General features: G+C 35.7%; 1 protein-coding gene across 2 annotated transcripts in view; it reads left to right on the plus strand.

Moving 5' to 3' along the window:
* LOC101899404 (putative ferric-chelate reductase 1 homolog) overlaps positions 1–20,208 on the plus strand; it is a 45,333-nt gene extending 25,125 nt beyond the window's left edge. Inside the window, exons 3-12 of one of the 2 annotated variants that reach the window (XM_005179448.4) lie at positions 10,317–10,731; positions 10,805–10,962; positions 13,619–13,941; positions 14,005–14,159; positions 14,769–14,925; positions 14,990–15,216; positions 15,281–15,524; positions 15,588–15,700; positions 19,435–19,578; positions 19,652–20,208. In XM_005179448.4, the coding sequence (XP_005179505.1) occupies positions 10,399–10,731; positions 10,805–10,962; positions 13,619–13,941; positions 14,005–14,159; positions 14,769–14,925; positions 14,990–15,216; positions 15,281–15,524; positions 15,588–15,700; positions 19,435–19,578; positions 19,652–19,786 (1,989 nt within the window). In that variant the 5' untranslated portion in view covers positions 10,317–10,398 and the 3' untranslated portion in view covers positions 19,787–20,208. The remainder of the gene's footprint in view (positions 1–10,316; positions 10,732–10,804; positions 10,963–13,618; positions 13,942–14,004; positions 14,160–14,768; positions 14,926–14,989; positions 15,217–15,280; positions 15,525–15,587; positions 15,701–19,434; positions 19,579–19,651) is intronic. The other variant, XM_005179449.4, reaches the window with a different exon arrangement.
* Positions 20,209–22,244: the final 2,036 nt, after the last annotated feature.

Here is a 22,244-nt window from a genome sequence, read left to right on the forward strand (position 1 = left end):
TTCGTTCGAAAGATAGCGTGATTACAGCAGAGGGATAGACAGACAGACGGACATCTCTAAATTGACTTAGAATTTTACGCTGATCACTTGGGTAAAAAATGTTTTCTGTCAAAGAAGTTATTTTTAAAATAACTTCTGGGGAGAATATCCCAGACAAAAAACAAGGGAACTGATGAGGATTGGTGGCTCTTTCCGAAACCTAGGTATTCCCTGCCTTACACCCTGGTAAATATTACGATCGTTCCCCACTAAAAAAACAAACGTTGTTTTTATAAAAACAACAATAAAGGGATAAAGCCTGACCATTTTGCAACAACAAAATACTGCGGTATCCCGAACAAACAAGCCAACACTGTTCTATGATCAAGAATATATATACTTTGTTGGGTCTGGCATGAGTATTTCGAGGAGTTACAAACGGAATGACAAAGTTATGTAGTATGGTGGAGGGTATAAAAAAACCCTAGCTAACATTGGGCGACAGTTTTATACATGTGCGTTTTTGATGATCTCATCTCAAGTCATATCTGGTCCCAGGAGATGTTTTTAAAGCTTGTTGCTTTTTTTTCTTAAAAGTTTTCATAGAATTTAAATTGAAAGAAAAATGTACTACATTGGGCGCCATTTCCTAGCATAAACGTTTTTATTGATCTACAGGGGATTTTGTTTTACGATCTGAGCACTTAAGTGAATTTTTGTGTTAAATTACGTTGGGCGCCATTTTTGATACAGCTGATTTTTATTTAAGATCTAGGGGACTTGATTTTTTTTAATTTTTAAAAGGTTTTTTGTTCTTTGAAATCAACATTTTCGTCAAGATGAATATTTGAAAAAAATAAACACAGCCTCCCGTTGGGCGCCATTCGCTAAACGACTTGTCATTGTTATGATTTTCTAATATTCATAATTTTCGTCAAATGTATTTAAAATTGCATTTTCATTTCCATTCTCAAACTTAGTTTTCCATTCCCTATTTGTTTTTTTTTTAATTAAGCAAACAAAGCAGCAGTAATAATTAAGTCAGACTTAAAGTTTGAGTATGACATTGTCGTGGCATTTCTTCCGTTTCACGTACTACCGGTGGCAATGAAATGTTTTTGTATTTTTGGAACATATCACAGCTCTTGTATTTTGTCATATTTTTTGTTTGTATCTGCGCTCTCAACATTTCTGAAATAATTAGCTATTTAGCCAACCATCTAATGAAACATATGTGAGATACAATTGTACCTCAAAGTACATTGTCGCTGCCATCATACCCACTTGATTGATGACTATCAAAGCTTGCTGGCATTTCTGTTGTGGCTGTTGTTAGCCAAGACGTTGTCTTGTTGGCTGTTCCACATGAAAGCGAAGACGAAATTAAAATGTTTGCAATTAATTTCGAATAACAACAAAAAGAAACAACATCAGCACCGGTACAGGAACACATATTAGAAGCGTACCGCAACATGAAGACAGACAGACAGACAGACAGAGCCGACAGATCCAAGGTGGCAGTTGTTGGGGGGACGATGATACGTTTTTGTTAGCAAATAATGTCTGCACTAAACTCTATTGCAGATTTTATCAGTTACGGTTGTTTTACATTTCCGATGGTAGCGATATTTGCAAGGGAGCAAAAAGACCAAAATCAGTAGACAAAGTTAGAAACGGAACATGTTTTATTGTCAGTTATCAGTTCAATATTGGATGAATATCTTTTGTATGAAAGAACTAAAAGAAGTATTCTCCATTAAGGGGGCCATCTATCTTCGAAAGATGTGGAAACTATAGAAACCTTGGCAAGGGCCTTCCGTTTATAGAAACCATATAGAAAGTGTTATATAGACGACATGTTAAAGTTATATTGAAAGAAGAGACATGTAGCTTTTTCTGAATCGATCTCTTTTTTAAGGAAGATTTATGGACATTCTTTCCATACCGGACCAATAGACAAACTTTTATTGGAATAGAATTCTGAGACCCAATTTTTGGATTTTTCAAATGTTGTTTGTCATTTTGTCCTGCCATAAGCTGTTGCCTAGATAGTATAAACACAAACTATTTGCTCAGAATGTATTTTGTGTAGTCTTTACCATTTTGGTCTTTGAACAAAGTAATTTTAGGTTGACTAAGTTCGATTTAAGCCCTACGCTCCTTTGTTTTTTTTTCTAAAGAAGCCAGCCGATGACTTAAGCGTTTTATGTATTCTCACCTCCACCGTTTACCGGAGTGAATAAACCCAGTGGAGTTAAACTATCAATTAAATTACGTCAAATAAATCCTCTTATGTAAGATTATCCCGGGAAAATGGTCTAATGTAAACATAGCATTACCTATAAATGATTACCCTTCGAAAGATTCTAGAAGATTGCCTGTAAAGTCAATGGGATATAGGATCTACAAAAGGGCTGAATTATTTTCCCTGACTAATTTAGTCGGTCAGCCTTTTTGGTTCAAAATGTGTCTCATCGAAATAATGGTTTTAAACCCTAGGTCTCTTTGGACCAAATTTTTTTCAGGACATTTGAAGTCGATCTAGCGATGTCCGTTCGTTCGCCCATCTGCCTGTCTGTCTGTCTGGCTGGTGCACACGAAGGGAGTATCCGATTTGTACCAAACTTGGTGCATCGCAATGTTATTATCAAACTTAGATTGAGTTTGGATATGGGCAATATCGATCCACTCCTTCTGGAACCTCCACCACAAAAGTTCGAAATTTTCAGGAAAAAATATTTTACTGCACAAAAAGAAAAAGGATAATTCGATTTGGTTTCAATTTTGCAAATAAAAATATTTGCGTCAGTGCTAGGTCAGATGCGAAAATATACAATATCGGTCCACTCCATCAATCACCTCCCCTACAAAGGGTCAACATTTTGAATAATTATAACTCTTATAAAATGAAAGTGTCGGATTGTCATCAAATTAAACACATCATAATATTATTATTAACCCATGGTGTGGTGTGAAGATCCGATATATCGGTCCACTGCTTCTGGTAACACCCCCACAAAGGGTCAACATTTTGAATTTCCATGAAGCTCCTAAAACGCGAAATTAACACCCGATTCCATTCAGACTCGGCACATTTATCTATCAACACCAGATTTGTTATGAAGGTGGTAGAGATCGGACCATTCCCCAAAAAAAAAGGTTAAAAGTCAAAGGTCCGATTTTGATCCAACTTTGCAAATCCTAATATTTGCATCAGGTGCAAAAATGGACAATATCGGTCCACTCCATCATGTACCTCACCCACAAAGGGTCAACATTTTAAATAATTATATCTCTTATAAAATGTGATGTAAGTGTCCGATTATCTTCAAATTACACACATCTCAATATTACCCCAAGGCCCGGTGATGAGATATATCTGTCCACTCCTTCTGGTACCTACCCCACAAAAGGTCAACATTTTCAATATCCATGAAGCTCATAAAATGCGAAATTAATATCTGATTCCATGCAGGCTTGGCGCATCTCAATATGTCTATCAACTCGAGATCTGTTATAAAGATGGTAGAAATCGGATCATTCCCTCCGGAGCCATCTCCAGGAAGAGTCAAAGTTTTGTAAAACCAAAACGATCACAAAATCCGATATAACTACCCAGTTCTCTTCATATTTCACACATCCCATTATTTATACTTACACAAGATCTATTACAAAGATGGTAGAGATCGGATCATTTCTTCTGGTGCATCCCCCATATAGGGTACAAGATTTGAAGAACAAACCGCTCAAAGAAAGCGAAATAAGCATCAACTTCTCATCAAATTTCATACATATAAATCTTTTTGCTAACACAGGAAGATGTTACCGGGTGAGATATAAAAAAACTGCAACAAAGTCAAACGCCATTATTTTTAATGTTTTTTTTTTTAATTTTATTGAAAGAAAGCAAAAAATGTCGGAAATATCATCAAATTTAAAATAAGTTTAGATTTGTTCGAATTGTTCATCTTTGGCACGAATTATGGCCTTCAAGTGGCCAATGAAATCGTCACACGCTGCCAGAAATTTAATCTGCGGTATTTTGGTCCATTCCCGGCGAAGCGCTTGCTTGATGTGATCGACACTTTGGTATTTTGTAGTGCCAACCTTGCTTTGCAATATACTCCAGACACAATAGTCCAACGGATTGGGGTCCGGAGATTTTAGTGGCCATTGAGCGCTGGAAACAAAGCGAGGAACCTAATTTTGTAACCATTCTTGGGTGGCGCGTGCTGAGTGCGATGGTGCAGAGTCCTGTTGGTATGTCCAAGGTATGCGTTAAAAATGTTTTCGTGCCCAAGGCTTTAATACACCCTCCAGAATATTTTCGCGATAATATTCGGAACTTATTCTAATGCCACGGTCGATTAATACGAGCGGAGAGCGACCATCGGCTGTTATGGTGGCCCACACCATCACCATGGCCGGCGCTTGAGTCCTGGTGGCCAACCGAAGGTGCACATTTTCAGCTGACCTCTTTGGCAAGTAAAGACGATCATTTTGGTTGTTTACAAACTGCTGGACAGCGAATGTTTTCTCATCGGAGAAAACCAAATTCGGCAGTTCACCACTTTCGGCCAAGCGAAGCAACTCTCTCCTGAATACATTAGCTTTCCTCTAAAATAACTTCTCTCCATGGAATTTTGTTCTAAGTTTCTTTTTTGTACATTTCCAATTCACATCATCTTCATCATAATTTTTTTATTTAATTTGTAACCCCTTTTTTGAGGCACTTCTGTTGTAAACTAAATCTGAAGTCAAGTGGTAAATTATTATGTGCCATATTTTGCCAGCGTTTGTGGTTTAGCGTAGTCCCAAGTACTGCAGACCTTAGATGGTTGGCTGGAAGAAAACGGTCATTATTATCTATGCCATGTAATTATTTTTTCTTAGATTGTCTATTTCTTTGCAAGGGTGTCTGTGTGTGTCGGTGTAGGCACGAAACCGTTCTCCACGCTCACCTCACATAACTCAAATGCCAAGAACTTTGTAGCTGAGCAATAATAATAATTTTGCGCATGCGTTGTCGTATTCCGTAATGATATGTCATGTTTGGTTAAAAAAAAATTTAATTGCGTTCTTGACTTCCATTCGGGGGTTTCGGGGTCAAATGTTGAATGTAATTTTGTAATAACGTCATTATGTCGTGGCGAAATATAATTCGAGAAATGCATACTTTAGGCAAGTAATGAAAAAGATAGGTGGATAGAAGCCGTTAAAGTCCCAAAAATTCTGTGGTAAAATATGAGGATCATGGTTCTGAAAGAATATTTTCTATACATGGAGAATTCGAAGCATCATATATACATGACCTGTAGAAGGTTTCACTATGTGCAAAAGTATTTTTCTTCAGCAAGAGAAGTCGTGTGGAAATCTTAGAAAATGTTAAGAAGGACCTTCATATACAGGGTGAAATAAAAAAAAACGGCAACAAAGTCAAATGTCATAATTTTTACATTTTTTTTTAATTTATTGAATGAAAGCAAAAATGTCGGAAATACCATAAAATTTTAAAATAAGTTTAGATTTGGTCACCTTTGGCACAAATGATGGCCTTCAAACCGCCAATGAAAACGTCACACGCTGCCCGAATGTTGATCTGCGTTATTTTGGCCCATTTCCAGCGAAGCGTTGCTTGAGGTGATCGACATTTTGGTATTTTTTAGTGCCAACCGTGCTTTCCAAGATACTCTAGACACAATAGTCCAACGCTGGAAACGAAACGAGGAACCTCATTTTGTAACCATTCTTGGGTGGCGCGTGCTGACTGCGATGGTGCTGAGTCCTGTTGGAATGTCCAAGGTCTGTGGCCAAAATGTTTTCTTGCCCAAGGCTTTAATACACCCTCAAGAATATTTTCGCGATAATATTCGGCATTTATTCTGATGCCCCGGTCGATTAATACGACCATCGGTTGTTATAGCGTCCCACACCATCACCATGGCCGGCGCTTGAGTTCTGGTGGCCAACCGAAGGTGCACATTTTCAGCTGACCTCTTTGGCAAGTAAACACGATCATTTGGTTTGTTTACAAACTGCTGAACAACGAATGTTTTCTCATCGGAGAAAACCAAATTCAGCCAAGCGAAGGAACTCTTTAGCTCTTTTGAGTCTATTTCTTTCAGTGGCGCTGTAAGTTCTTGCACTTTCTGGAATTTCAATGGCTTTACCACCCCGAGCTCATTTTTCATTAGTTGCCGAATGGAATATTGCGATATGTTCAGCTCTCGAGCCATTTTTTCGGTCAAGCCGCTTCTTTAGATCAAGCCGCTTCTTTATTTTTCGAATCATTTCTGCTGATGTTGCGGTTTTCTTCCGTCCGCTTCCTTGACGTCGAGCTACACTACCAGAAACACGGCAACGAGCGATGATACGAGACATAAAAGATTTATTTACATTTAAATGCTGGAGTGCTCTAAAGATAGCCAATTGCGATTTTCCAGCCAAATAAAAGGAAATCAAACTATCACGCTTGAATTCCATCACGAATAACTTTTTTTCTAGAAAATTCTCACCAAAGTGCTTTTGTACGCTAGTAAACAATATATTGAGCTGTCACTGGAATAATTTTAACAGCTGTCGGACGGATGGCTTAGAAATGACAGCAGTCTGAAGTTGGTTGCAGTTTTTTCATCTCACCCTGTAGATCTATATTCAGACCTATCGGTGAATCCAAAATGTCGGTTTAGACCATGAAAATCCAATTCTGAATCCCTGTGCTTTTTAAGGTTACACCCATGGTAGAACAATATAGGTAGACGCATCGACACAGCTGCTGGGACAATGAACTGTCAAACCAATTTTGAAATTGAAAATGTTGAATAAAAAGTTATTTAAATTTGTAAAAATTGTTGAAAATCGCGAATTATAAAGACCTCCGAATGACGTCGTATAAGAAAGCATATAAAAATCTATTTATGTTTGAAATAACATTTAACATATAAATGTTCCCAAGCGTTGATGCATCCACCTGTATTCTTCTACCATGTTTACACCATATTCCTGTAGAAGACCAGGCTGTCATCTACATAGTTCTCTCAATCTTCTTTTTTTGGCATATCAATAAAATGACTCACTCACGCCTGGCATCACTGACACGTGAAACAATAAATTAAGCCATAAAAAGCAATACAATTTAAACGACTCTGCTGATATTTGTAAAGTGTTTTGTTTTTCTTGTTGTTGCCGTCTCAAATCATCGATCACAAATCTACATGAAAACACATTGTTTTACATCATTTAGCTCTTTAAATGATTAAATGAAACGAAGCGATGATAATGTGTTCATTTCACTTTTCGGTAAAATTCGAAGCAAACGAAGAAGAAGAAGAAGAAACCCATTGTAATCAACAGCAGCAAATGGAGTGGGAAATGACACTTTATCATGTCATATCTTGCAAAGTGATGACGTAGACACCAATAAACATACATACATAAGATGGTGAGTTAAAGACGTTTCATCTAAAGCTGAGTAGAGGAAAAACCCAGCATAAGAAATTTTGAGCGAGTGAAAGAGCAAATATGTTGGGGGAAAACCCCAGAGCTGCTTTGACTCACTTGTTAAGCATGAAATGTAAAAGGAAGACTTTGGCAAAAATCAATGCGTCATTAGTTCCTGTTTCTTTCTCGTTTACTCGGTTATGGTCATGGCTGGTGATCGCTTTGTTTCTTCATAAGAATTCAATACAACAAAAAAGAATTCAGACCACTGGACTTTCCAGCAAACCCAAACCAGTTTTATACAAATGAATCATGTCTTGTCAGTCACTGCATTGTATCTCAAATGCGGATCAGATCGCCAGTCATATGGGGGAAACATGCTGTACGATTTACGATTTCAATCCATATGAGGGGAGAGAACTGCATAAATTATAAATGGAAACAAAAACAAAGCATAAATATAATTATATGAGTTTGAAAAACAACAACAACAACAACAAATGCTCTAAAACTCAGATCAAGGTTAAGATCAAAGCTTATACTTTTTTTTCATATTATGATATATGGATTCCGGCCTGGCTGTTTTTTTTTTTTTTTTGTTACTCTCACTTTTCAGGGCTTTAACCTTTCTAAAATGGTCCGAATTGAGTATCTTAATGATTATTGTTTACAACAGAAATAATTATTCGATAAAATAGCATTAACCAAATAATGCAATAAATAATGGAATTATTTGTGCAGGTGTTGGCCAATTTAGCCCACCAACCTTAAAAAAGGTCATCAGCATTGTGGCATATATGACGAAAGGAAGTGAAGTGTTGGAGCGTTCACAGCAATTTTTGTCTAACAAAACAATCGATCAGTTTTTGGTTTAAGTGCCAATTTGTTGTAGCAAAATTTGAAAAAAATATACTTCAATTAATTCCAAAAGCGGATATAAAATTATGGCATTATTATACCCTCAGCCATATGGCTAGAGAGGTTATATATCATTTGATACGGTCAAACCTCATCGAAATAATGGTTTCAGACCCCAGGAATCTTTGGACCAAACCCGTCTTAGGACATTTGGAGTCGATCTAGCCATGTCCGTCCGTCCACCCATCTGTCTGCCTGCCTGCCTGGTGCACATCGTAACTCTCAAAGGGAGTATCCGATTTGGTCAAAACTTGGTATATCGTAATATTATTTTCTAACTTAGATCGAGTTCGGAGATGGGAAATATCGGTCCGCTGCTGCTAATACCTCCCCCACAAAAGGTCGAATTTTTCTCAAAAAAAAAAAAAAAATTGTTTTCCTGCACAGAAAGAGAAGAGATTTGCATCAGTGCTAGGTCAGGTGTGAAAATGAACAATATCGGCCCATTTCATCAAGTACCTCCCATACAAAAGGTCAAATTTTTGAATAATTATAACTCTTGTAAAATGTGATGTACTAGTCCGATTGTCTTCAAATTACACACCACCACAATATTTTCATTAGCTCGAGGTCTGGTGTGATGATGGAATATATCGGCCCATTTCATCAAGTACCTCCCCCACAAATGGTTAACATGTTAAATATCCATGAGGCTCAAAAAAAAGCGAAATTAACATCCGATTCCATTCAGACTTGGCGCATCTCAATATTTCTATTAACACAAGGTCTGTTATAAAGGTGGTAAAGATCGGACCATTCCTTCTGTTAACTCCCCCACAAAGGGTTCAAAGTTTTGAATAACCAAAACGAATATAAAATCCGAAATAAGCATCTGATTCTCTTCATATTTCACACATCCCATTATTTCTATTAACCCAAAATCTGCTGTGAAGATGGGATATATCAGTCAACTCCTTCTGGTACCTCCCCCACAGAGGATCAACATTTTAAATATATATGAAGCTCATAAAATGTGAAATTAAAATTCGATTCCATTCAGACTTGGTACATCTCAATATTTCTATCAATATAAGATCTCTTATAAAGATGATAAAGATCGGACCATTTCTTCTGTACCTCTCCCAAATAGTGTTCAAGATTTTGAAAAACAAAACGATTAAAAAGCGAAAAAAAAACATCCAACTCTCTGCAAATTTCACACAAACAAATATTTTTGCTAGCACGAGGTCTGTTGTAAACATGATATATATCTGCGAACCCTTCCCATATGTACCCAATCCCCATAGAGTTCAAGATTTTGAAAAACAAAAAATATATATGTGAACCCACACCCACAAATTTTATATCATATTTATTTAGGTCCTACTCGAAACGGATTTACCCATTCCTTTGAAACACTCTCGTAAAGGGTCAACATTTTCAATAATAATAACACAACTGAGGGTAAACATCTGTCACACATCTGGAAAAATGAACTGATACGTTTTTACTTGTTTTTGATAATTTTTGATTACGTGTGCTGCATTCAGTTCATAAATATCATTTATTTACGGGAGGTCTGGAGCTCAATTTCAGTTCTACAAAAATGTGAAATGGAAATTTTTGAATTCAAAAATAAGTAGATTTTTATATGGTTTCCTATTCGACGCCATTCGGAGGCTGTGATGATATGAATTTTTTAAAAATGTTTCCAAATTTGAATAATTTTTTTATTCAAAAATTTCAATTCCGAAATTGGTTTGACAGTTCATTGTCCCAGCAGATGTATCGACGCGACTACCTGTATTCTTCTACCATGATAAACATGAAATCTAATACCATGTTCCCATTGACATTTGCTATAGAGTTTTCCCTCTAAAAATTGCCTTCACGAATTAAGGGAAATTCGTTGCAACAAAATTTCCTGCCTACTTTTTGTTTCTTGATTTATAGAATTTTTAATTTCTGCACACCACTTATTTTTCACTGTCTCTTTACATTCTTTTTAATACAAATTATATATTTCTTTCTATTTCCAGTTTACAAACATTTCTTCGAAATACTCGCCACAAAAATCCATGACACAATCGTAAAAAACGTCCCCTTCTACCACAGTTTACCATGACTCGCCATCACAAAAGTAATAAAAATAATAAAATGTTCAGAATAACAACTGCCGCTGCCTATATTTTCATATTGCATTTAACCACATGGATGCCACATATTTCCACATTGCCACAGGGTGCACCGGAAACGGTATGTGACACAATGTTGCCCTTTCATGCGGGTGGCATAGCACCGGCCACAACGAAACCACCATTTCGGATAGAAACGTCGGCGGGAACCATTGGTCAGGGACAGACACTGCGTGTCGATATTGTTGGTGTGCCAAGCGGTTTGACATTTGGCGGTTTTATGATACAGGCACGCAGCACCAGTCCACCAAATCAAGTGGTAAGTGGTAGGATCCCGCTTCTTTGACATTTCTTTTTTCAATGATATTGGATTTGTTTTGTTTGTTTTTTAGATTGGCCAATTCAATCTTCCCGAAGATGGTTTATCGAAACTCATGAACTGTGATAATTCCGTGGGTAATTCGGTCACACACACAAATACATCGCCAAAACCTGAGATTAGCTTGGAATGGCAATCTCCTGTCGATTTTGAGGGTGAAATTATTTTCAAGTAAGTACCGGTATATGGATGGGTATAACCATGGTACAATAAGGTGGTAGAACAGCTTCGTAAAACTACAGAAACACAGCCCTGAGGCTATGCGCACTTGCTGCCAGTTTCATTTATGGTTTTTTATTTATTTGAAATATTTTATCATTTTTAAATGGCGCGAAAAATGAGTGAAATTCCTGGATTTACTATTACGTTTATAATTACTAAATCGTGGGGATTTCAACTGTCACTTCCATTGCGTATACGTCAAATGAAGTTGATCCTTAAACCCAGTGTAGTTCATTTGATGTGTACATGAGATTAACACATGGTAGAAGAATATATGTCAAGCATTTTAAAATGTTTTATTTTTTTCAAAAATAAGAACATTTTGTGTATGTTTTCTTGTACGACTTTAATCGGAGGTTGCTATGACATGCATTTTTAAAAAATTTGTATAAATTGCAATATTTTTTCATTCAAAATTTTCAATTCCAAAATTGGTTTGACAGTTCATTGTCCCAGCAGCTATGTCGATGTGACTTCCTGCTTTCTTCTACCATTTGATTAACAGTTGAAATCTACTGGAATAAAAGTAGTGTCATTTGCAAAATAAAAGATGGCAACCCTTTTGCATCGAACGAACATGAAAAATGCAATGTCATATCTAAAATATTTGCGTATGACAAATGGCATATTTTTTGTGTCGAATAACCATTTTTTGTTGTTTTTTACGGAAGTTTAACGATTTACACTCATAACAAATCGGTTGGATTTAAATTGTCTATTTCGATGTGTATACTTTAAATGTATTTTTTTCTCAAATTCAGGGGATTTCATTTGAGGCATACGCAATGGAAGTGACAATTGAAATCCAATGGATTTATGATATATGTTCGGCGTTTGAGACTCATAGCACAAGAATGAAAGTAGTCTAATTTTTAAAATAAAATATGGCAACCCTTTTTATCACACTCTACCCTGTCATTTTTCATAAAAAACATAATGGCATATCTAAATATTTTGCGTATGACGAGTGACATATTCATTTGCTGACTATATATTTTATTATTTTTCGAAGGTTTAACTGCGTTCACACTTGACAAATCTGGTGGATTTCCACTGTCATTTCCATTGTGTATATGTCAAATGAAATCTGTCTCATTTTCAGTGGATTTAATTTGACGCATACGCAATGGAACTGACAGCTTAAATCCATTCGATTTGTTATGTGTGCACGTTGTTAAACTTACCTAAAAATGAAAAAATAAGGCGGCGAAAAATATGTCTTTCGTCAAAAGCAAAACGTTAAGGCTTACTGTTTGTTTACCTTACGTACTGTGATTCCAATCAGAATATGTGTTCTGACAGCTCGTCTTGATGAACCGTTGCGGTGAACAGAGTTCCTAGTATGCCATAGATTGCAGTAAAGGTAAATTCATTGCCAGCTGTAGGCCTATATCTAAGGAAGAACTACGAAATATATTTTTGACAATACACATGGTAGAAGAATACAGGTAGTCTCATCGACACAGCTGCTGGGACAATGGACTGTCAAACCCATTTCGGAATGGAAAATTTTGAATTATAAATTATTAAAATATTTTAAAATTGTTGAAATATCAATGTTCCCAAGGGTTGATGCATATACCTGTATTTTTCAACAATGACAATAAAGAGACATCAAATTAAAAACTTTAAATCATGCGATTGAATGAGACTACCTTTTTTATTCTACCATGCTTAGACTATTCCAGTAGTCTTTTATTAATTGAATGGAAAATAATATTCGTGTGACTCTCTGTCTATAGTAGACCAGTTCAGTGATTCCTAACTTAAGTGTTCTTTCATCTATAAAAGTTCACTTGAGTGGCTTCTTTTAGAAGACGTAGGTGTAAAGGTGGGAATACATAAAACTCCCTTTTGACTGGCTTAAAGGTGAGAATACATAAAACGCTTTTTGACTGACTTCCTCCTCTACGAAGAAGCCTCATCAGCTGGCTTCTGTAAGGAGTTTTAGGTTGACTTAGTTCTATTTTGACTCTACGCTACTTTGTTCTTTTCCGAAGAAGCCATTCGGCGACTTAATTCATCGACTGGCTTTTTGAAATAGAACAAGGATGAGCAAGTATAAATTATTGGCCAAAATCGAACTAAGCCAACCTAAAACTCCTTTGTTTCAGTCGATTACTCAAACCACTAAAAAAGCTCATCGTACTTTCACATTAAGCTTCTAAAGGTGAGAATACATAAAACGTTTTTTTTCATAATTTTTCATAGTTCATCGACTGGGTTTTTCGGAAAAGAACAAAGAAGCAAAATCGAACTAAGCCAACCCTTAACTCCTTTGTTTCTCTACGAAGAAGCCAGCCGATGAATTAAGCCAGACAAAAAAGCGTTTTATGTATTCTCACCTTAAGTGTCTAGAAGATCACTTAGTTCGATTTTGACCTTACGCTCCTTAGTTCTTTTCCGAAGAAGCAAACCGATGACTTAAGCCAGTCAAAAACGTATTTTATGTATTCTCACCTCAACTTCTTTCTTTCAAAGACCACCTTTATTCATAGGCCACCATTGGAGTGGAAATGAAAGCATACTTAAATGATTCTCTATCTAAAAAAAATGTTTTATATTCTATATTAAATTCTAAAATGCATTTTATTTCTCTTTCCAGTTCCACAGTGGCTCAAAGTTACGACACCTTCTGGTTGGGCATTCCATCGGCTCCGGTACGTGTGGTGAAACGTGATATTGCTCCCGTTGGACCCACAACACCCAGACCAAGTTATTCACCGACCACTCGGCCACCCTATGTACCGGAATATGTGCCACCAGCACCGGCTGCCACACCCGATGATCCTTTCTATGATGGCTGTGGCACCAGCAAGAATTGTTTTGGCAACAAAGATGGTTGTGTGGACAGTAAAACTTGTGATTTTGTGGCCGCCATTAAAGTTCGTGGAAATATCTATGAATTTGAATTGAAATCTCAAGCAAGTAAGTTTTTCGAAAATTGATAACCTAAAACATAAATAAATGCGTTTTTTTTTCGTTTTACAGAGGATGCTGCCTATGTTGCCCTGGGCTTGTCGGAAGACAATAAAATGGGTGATGATTTGGTTGTGGAATGTGTGCCACAAAATGGCAAAGTTTCCATGTTCAGTTCCCTGACATCGGCTCCACCCAAGGGTTATGGTGTTAGTCGCCAGGGAGTGGTAAGTATTTGACATTACATTTGGTTTATAGTAAAATTAGGAAAGTAAAGTCATTTCAAATAAGCATTTCCATCTCTGCATTTTCTGTAATTTACCTTGTCAAATATCACTGCATAAAAACAGGTTCCCATCTCCGATTTGTATATATATTATAGCGAAATTAGGAAGGTAGTCATTTCAAATAAACATATCCATCTCTGCATTTTCTGTAATTTATCTTGTCAAGTCTCACTGCGAAGAAAACAGGTTCCCATCATTTTTGACAATGAAATGTTGTCAAATGAATTATTTTGAAAAAAATTGTAAACATATAATTACAAGACTTTACCTTCTTGATTCTACCATGGTATATACAATCGATTTTTGAATAAACATTTTGACAATGTTGTCAAATTAATAATTTAAAAAAAATTGTAAATATATGTTGTGTGTTCCACAACCTGCAATAATCTACTAATTTTGCATTTTTTTCGGTATCATAATGGGAAAATTTTACAATCTTGCAGTTCTGGAACAGACCAATGATTGCATGACTTTACCTTCTTAATTCTACCACGTATTTTAGAATGAATAGTTTTGAAAATATTAAAATTCTTGAATTTATTTCAGCCCCAAAACACCGCCCGTTTGGTGGAAAGTTCCGTGGTAAATGGTGTCATTTATTGTAAAGTAGAAAGAGATCCCCTCACCCAGGTGGGCAACAAAGTTTTCGATTTAATAAACAATAAATATTATTTGTTATTAGCTGCTGGTACAGGCTTGAAAGGTAATACAAAAAATAATTTATTATTTAGGAATTGTAATAATTGAGTTTGCCTTTGGATTTTTAGAAAATGGTGTGGGCTATCACGACATTGGTCGCATTCCCTCCGATAAGGCCATTAATTTGGCCGAGCTTGCTGATTTAGGTGGTGCTTCAAAATTACTCTTAAGACTGCATGGCAGCTTCATGATTGCTGCCTGGATTGGTACCACTTCATTGGGTATTATTTTTGCACGCTACTTCAAACAAACCTGGGTGGGCAGTCAAATGTGTGGCAAGGATCAATGGTTTGCTGTAAGTCAAGGAAAACTGCGATAAAACAGATTGAAACTAAAAAGTTTGTTTTTTTTTATTCCAGTGGCATCGTATTTGCATGGTTACCACTTGGTCCCTGACAATGGCTGCTTTTGTCATTATTTTCGTGGAGATTGGCGGCTGGTCCGGTGAACGCAATCCCCATGCCATCCTCGGTTTGGTTACAACAATTTTGTGTTTCATCCAACCCATTGGTGCTTTGTTTAGACCAGCACCCAACTCGAAAAATCGCCCCTTCTTCAATTGGGCCCATTGGTTGGGTGGTAATTTGGCCCATTTGCTAGCCAGTAAGTTAAATGGTTTTAGATTATTCGAATGGATAGGAAAAATAATGACTTGTTTTATTTTAGTTGTCACCATCTTCTTCTCGGTTAAATTGACCAAGGCTGAATTGCCTGAATGGATGGATTGGATTTTGGTTGCCTATGTGGCATTCCATGTTGTGGTGCATTTAATATTTTCCGTAAGTATTTGGTGGTATCTTCTAGGGGTGTAATATTGGTGTTATATTCAGATGAAAGTTATTTATTTAAAGTTAAGGCATCAATTCTATAGGAGACCACTAAATAAGTGGATTTCAGAGTTGCTTTCAATTGAAATCCACTTTAGTACGTGTAAACGTACTTGAAAGTTAAATCTCTGATTTTAATAGATCTAGTGAGTTAACATTAGGCGTTTAGATACACCCTTATGAGGATATAAATGCGGCTCAGCTGATGTTTGTTTACGAATTTAAAATATGAGCAAATCCCATGGTAGAAGAATACAGAAGATGCATTAAGGCCTGGGAACATTGAAATGTCAAAATATAGATTTCTTCAAAAATAAGTAGATTTGTATGTGTTTTCTTATAAGACGCCAATTTAAGGTTCTTACGATATGCATTTCTAACCAATTTTTACAAATTTCAATAATTTTTCATTCAACATTTTTAATTAATTCCAAAATTGGTTTGACAGTTCATTCTAGTGAGTTAACCTTACAAATGCCAGTCAGCTGATGTCTGTTTACGTATACATAAACAAATTCGAGCATGTTTCAAATGTAAAATGTAAACAAAGCCCTTTGGGGAAACATAAGCGACTTGGGAGTAAACCGCATAAAAATGCAGTAACGCATCCCGTTCGTATGTAGATTCCGCCCCGGATTTAGAAAAGTCAGGTCATGGTAAATCTGGTTGAATATATCCGTATTGCACAAATTATTCTAAAAATGAGTGTTAATCAGGATCAAGAAGATGATGCCATTCCACTAACGGCGAGAGTATTTGAGTAGCAGTGAACTCAAAAACTATCGGAAATCTTACTGAAAATTTAAAACGCTAATGAGTACGTGGTTGCAAAACACCCCAGTTTTAGAGAATCAATAGTTGTGTCTGGTTACCCTAAAATTTGAAACACAAAAAGATCTGCACAAGAGGGCGGTGTGAGAAAGAAATGTTGACACATCTCAAGGTGATAATAAATAAAACGCTTGTTTAAGGCTAAACGAGATCAAAGCTTTAATCGTGACTTCTGTGTGAAAATACAACACAGTTGCAACATGTAGTTGACAACAGTGTCGTATTTTGACGTTTCCATGCAGAAGCCCATGGTAGAAGAATACAGGTAGTCGCATCGACGCAGCTGCTGGGACAATGAACTATCAAATCAAACTGTCTGTCAATTTTGGAAATGAAAATTTTAAATGAAAAACTATTGAAATTTGTAAAAATTGTTGAAAAATGCATATCATAACAACCCAACAACACTCTCTATTCGTTGTTTGATTCTTAACTATGGAAAAACGACTTAATTCTCCATACAAAATTTCCTGTTTGTATATTGTTCAAATCAAATTACTCTCAGAATTAGGATAAAGTATGTCTCATCCCTAACAAATGAGAGCATTTATCGAAAAAAAAAAAAATAATTCTGACATCCCCTGTCCCTTATAGCATGTTTCCATTGGAAACCGAACAACTTTATTCGCTCTCAGAATTAGGTACACGAATTAACCCGTTCATACGGCACGATTCGCAATTCATAGTAAAATAATTCCTTTTTTGAAAAATTTTATTTGTTGATTTTAATGGGAATTTTAATAAATTACATTAAATTCTCACTAATATGAATAGAATAAATGATTGTTTTTCTCCCAAAGATTTATTATATCAATAATTTAATAATTGTCATTCACGTTTTCAACTTTTTGTGTACATGTTGACATTTTGAATATATTTTTGTATTTTTCTATTTTTAAATTCTGCTGGAGAGACACTTGTCAAACATTTTTTCTGTCAATACAAACATTTTGAAAATATTGCCTCTTTTGTTTGCAGTTTTCTGTGAAAATTTCAACTCGTGGACAAAATGCGTACCTCGGATGAGAGAGAAAACAAAATTTACTTTCGTTTGAATGCAAATACGCTATTCAACATTGTAGTTTTCATTCATAATTTTCAGTCTTCCCAAAATTTTTCAAAATTTCATTAAATTTTTCTATTTTCAATTTTTAAATGTCATAATTTATTTTTTGATAAATGCTCTCATTTGTTAGGGATGGAACATATTTTTTCGTTGTTCTGAGAGTGATTTGATTTGAACAATGTACAAATATGAGTGTTCGCTCAGGAAATTTTGTGTGAAGAATTAAGTAGTTTTTTCATAGTTAAGGGTCAAACAACGAATAGAGAGCGAATCAAGTGCAGTGGAAACGCCACATTACCTGTTGTATTCTTCAACCATGGTTCAGCCAAAAATGGCCTGTAAGCAGGCAAATCTCATATTATCTCATATTTAAGTAATATTGGGGCATCAATAGTTTCCCCAGTTGATTGCTCTCGTCGTTGAATTATTCGAATTGCATATTTTGTGACATATCATAAAGGGGTGTCAGAGCCGCACTCGAATCCTGCCGTCGTTTCCCCTTATAATTTGATATTAATATTCCTAGCCATGATGCCAAGCCGCTTATGTACTTTCACAGTTGCTCTTTCATAGAACTGCAAATATGTTAAACTTTTACTACGATACACAATACTTCCTTTATTATTTCGAAAAAAAAAATACAAAACTAGTAGATTATTGCAGGTTCTCGAACAGAGCAAGTGATGCTATCTAAAGGCGTTATCAAACTAAAATTAATTTTTTTATACATTTTCGCACAACAAACTTTTGATCAAATTATATTTTTCCGATGCTAATAGGGCTCACTGTGATCGAAAAAGTACGTACGTACTTTACTCCGGTATTTCACAACTGAAATATCGTCCATGTATCACGATATGTGCAATTTCTACCTATGGAAAGTTTGACATTACAAATGAAAAAAAAAAAAAAAAAACATTTCGTCTGATAGAGCTTTAATAATCTCTTTTCTTGATATTATACGAATCAATTATGTATAAAATTATTATTTCCAAACTTGTATATAAAAATCTAAAAAAGTGTCTGCATGACGATAATTTTCTAATATTAACAGAACTATTAACTGAAATAATTTGGGAATGTTTTCCCAGTTATAACAACTTGCACGTTTTTGAAACAAAAATACCTTCCCTCCGTCCCCGTTAGATCTAACTCATGATGTACACGGTAAAACCACAAAATAAATAAATTAATAAAAACTTGTAAAAAATATAAATGACACAAAACAGACCCCTGTCACCCCGTCTATAACACGTGTGGATATTGACAACATTTGGAAAATTAAAGGCTTGCTTACATATCGTTTTACTCAGATGTAAGGCGTTTTTCCACATTTAGCTTTGGCATTTTATAGCATACTTTTAGGCGCTAAAAGTTTAAAGCTAGCCCTTAAAGGTATTGTGTCAAATACAAAGTATAACATGTGAAAGGTTCACTCTACATATGACTCTAAAATATGATATGTTCCAGGTCTACAGAATGTAAAAGCGTTTACTACGATAACCGATTTTCCCTTTATGATATCGGAAAAATGGCAAAAATAGTAGATTCTTGTAGGCTCTGGAAAATAGCAAATATTTCTAACCTCCGAGTAAGTTAAGTAAAAAAAATTCTCTTCCCCGACTACATTTCCATAATGTTGCCGTTACCCTTTGTAAATATACAAATCCAATCCAAATACTGAAACGTCGTAAATAAAACAAATCTACATAAAATCATTAGCTACTAATTTCCCCTTCCTTTGTGTCTCAACAGGAAGAACTTGACGATACTATGGCATTAATATTAGATTTTCTTGTGTATACAGATTTCAGGCTGTTCCTCGGATAGACAGCAGGCAAAGCGAGTCAATGATTTCCAAATGGGTAATATGGGTCACCATCATCATGGCATGCGCAACAATATGAAGAATGAAAGGAAAATGGATGCACCGGTAAGTTATTACTTTTAAATCCTATAATTAGTAAATATCTTTTTTAAATTTCTCAAATCTGCTTTTTTTACAGTTTGCTGGTTTCCGAAAAGGTCTGTTGGCTGTTTATATTGTGGTCATCCTGCTCTTTGTCGTAGCTTTAATTGTAATTGTGGCCTTGGCTCCAATTCAAGATACATTCGAGCAGCTGCAGAGGAAACTTAACTGAATCTATACAACCCTCCCTCCCTCCTCCGCTCAAATACACAAATTGTAATAGCATATCTAAAAATGTAATAATGGCTCAAATTGTTTTTTTTTTAATTATCCGTTATTGTCGTCTAACATTGTGGAGCCCAAAACCGTACTGAGTTGTATATTACCGGCATTACTGTTGCATCTTTGAAAAAGTGAACAGTACATCGTCGAAGCTAATCTCTATTTGGGCTTCATCCTGTTTTCCGTTTATTGTACTTATTCCCTGTTTTAATCGCCACCAAGTGCTACTTCTGCTACTCATTTGCTACTTTTTCGTCTTTTTTGTTTGTATTTTAAGGCTATTTTTTAATGTATGTATATTTTTTGTTATATTTTTTTGTATACAAACAAATTTATGTACAATTTTTGTATTTTTTTTTTATTTAAAGTAAGTGAAAATATATCGTTTTTTTAAGACAAAAAAAAAATATATATATTTTTGTAAAGTATTAATAAAAGAACTTAAAAAACCCAAATATCTGTGACCACTTTACTTTTGGTTTTAGTTTCTAAACAGGGCCTATATACAGAGTGAGATAAAACAAGTAAAAAACATTATGTTCGGCCGAACTTTTAATACCCTCCACCTTATACACAAATACAAATTTTTAGACACATTCGTGGGAAAATGTGGCAAAAATCATCAAAATATCGAATATCGGGAGATACCGCTACATGGGGATATACAAAAACGTGAACCTATACATACAATGTTTCGCCATCGCATCCATTATGACCATCAAATACCAATTTTTAGACAAATCCGTTAAAAAAATGTGGCAAAAATCATGAACATACCAAAAATCGGGAGGTACCGTTATATGGGTGCTATACCAAAGCGTGGACCCATACATACACGAACTAGGACTTATTATGACCTATAAATACCAATTTTCAGACAAATCCTTGAAAAAATGAGGCAAAAATCATCAAAATACCGAATATCGGGAGGTACCGTTATGTGGGGACTATACCAAAACGTGGACCGATATATCTCATTTTCCATATCAACCATCCTAGACACAATACAAATTGTTCTGCTAAATTTTGACCCTCTACATCAGATAATGTGGGCTGTATCGTGATTTCAACAGACAGACAGTCAGACAGACATCGTTAAATCGACTTAGAATTTTATGCTGATTATGAATATATATAATTTATGGAGTCTACGATGAATATTTATTGATGTTACAAACGGAATGACAAAGTTAATATCCTTTCCAAGGTGGATAGTATAAAAACTGCAACAAAATCATAATTCATTTTTTTAATTTTTCATAATTTTTAAATTTTATTGATATTTAATTTTTTTTTTTAAATTTTATTGAATGAAAGCAAAAAATGTCGGAAATAGCATCAAATTTTAGAATAAGTTTAGATTTGTTCGAATTGGCCACCTTTGGCACGAATTATGTTGCTCTGCGGTATTTTGGCCCATTCTCGGCGAAGAGCTTGTTTGAGGTGATCGACACGTTGGTATTTTTTAGTGCCAACCTTGCTTTCCAAAATACTCCATACACAATAGTCCAACAGATTTTGGTGGCCTTTGTGCGCTGGAAATGAGGCGAGGAACGTCATTTTGTAACCATTTTTGGGTGGAGCGTGCTGAGCATTCCAGCAGGAATGTCCAAGGTACAAAGGCTTTAATACACCCGAAGGTGCACATTTTAAGCTGACCTCTTTGGCAAGTAAACACGAACATTTTGTTTGTTTACAAACTGCTGCACAACGAATATTTTCTCATCGGAGAATACCAAATTCGGGGGTTCACCACTTTCGGCCAAGCGTGTCTATTTCCTTTCTGTTGCGGTGTAGGTTCTTGCACTTTTTGGAATTGCAATGGCTTTACGCCGAGCTCATTTTTCAATATTTGCCGAATTGAATATTGCGATATATTCAGTTCGCGAGCCATTTTTCGGCCACTGTGACGCGGGTTTCGATCAAGTCGCTTCTTTACTTTTCGAACCATTTCTGTTGATGTTGCTGTTTACTTCCGTCCATTTCCTTGACGTCGGGCTATGCTACCAGTATCGCGGCAACGAGCGATGGTACGAGACACAAACGATTTATTCAAATTTAAATGCTGGAGTGATCTAACGATAGCCACTTGTGGTTTTCCAGCCAAATATAAAGAAATCACACTATCACGTTTAAATTCCATCACGAATAACTTTTTTTCTGGAAAATTCACACCAAAATGCTTTTGTACGCTTGTAAAAATATAATGAGCTGTCACTGGAATAAGTTTAACAGCTGTCGGTCGAGTGGATTGGAAATGACAGCAGTCTGAAGTTGGTTGCAGTTTTTTCATCTCACCCTGTATTTATATTACACTTATACTATAAATATGTGCTATACTCTACAGCATTTCCTTTCAGATAGCAAATCGTGTGATGCGCCTTAAAGTATGTTATAAAAATGCTTAA

The sequence above is a fragment of the Musca domestica genome, unplaced genomic scaffold (genome assembly GCF_030504385.1).
Source record: "Musca domestica strain aabys unplaced genomic scaffold, Musca_domestica.polishedcontigs.V.1.1 16, whole genome shotgun sequence".
NCBI lineage: Eukaryota > Metazoa > Arthropoda > Insecta > Diptera > Muscidae > Musca > Musca domestica.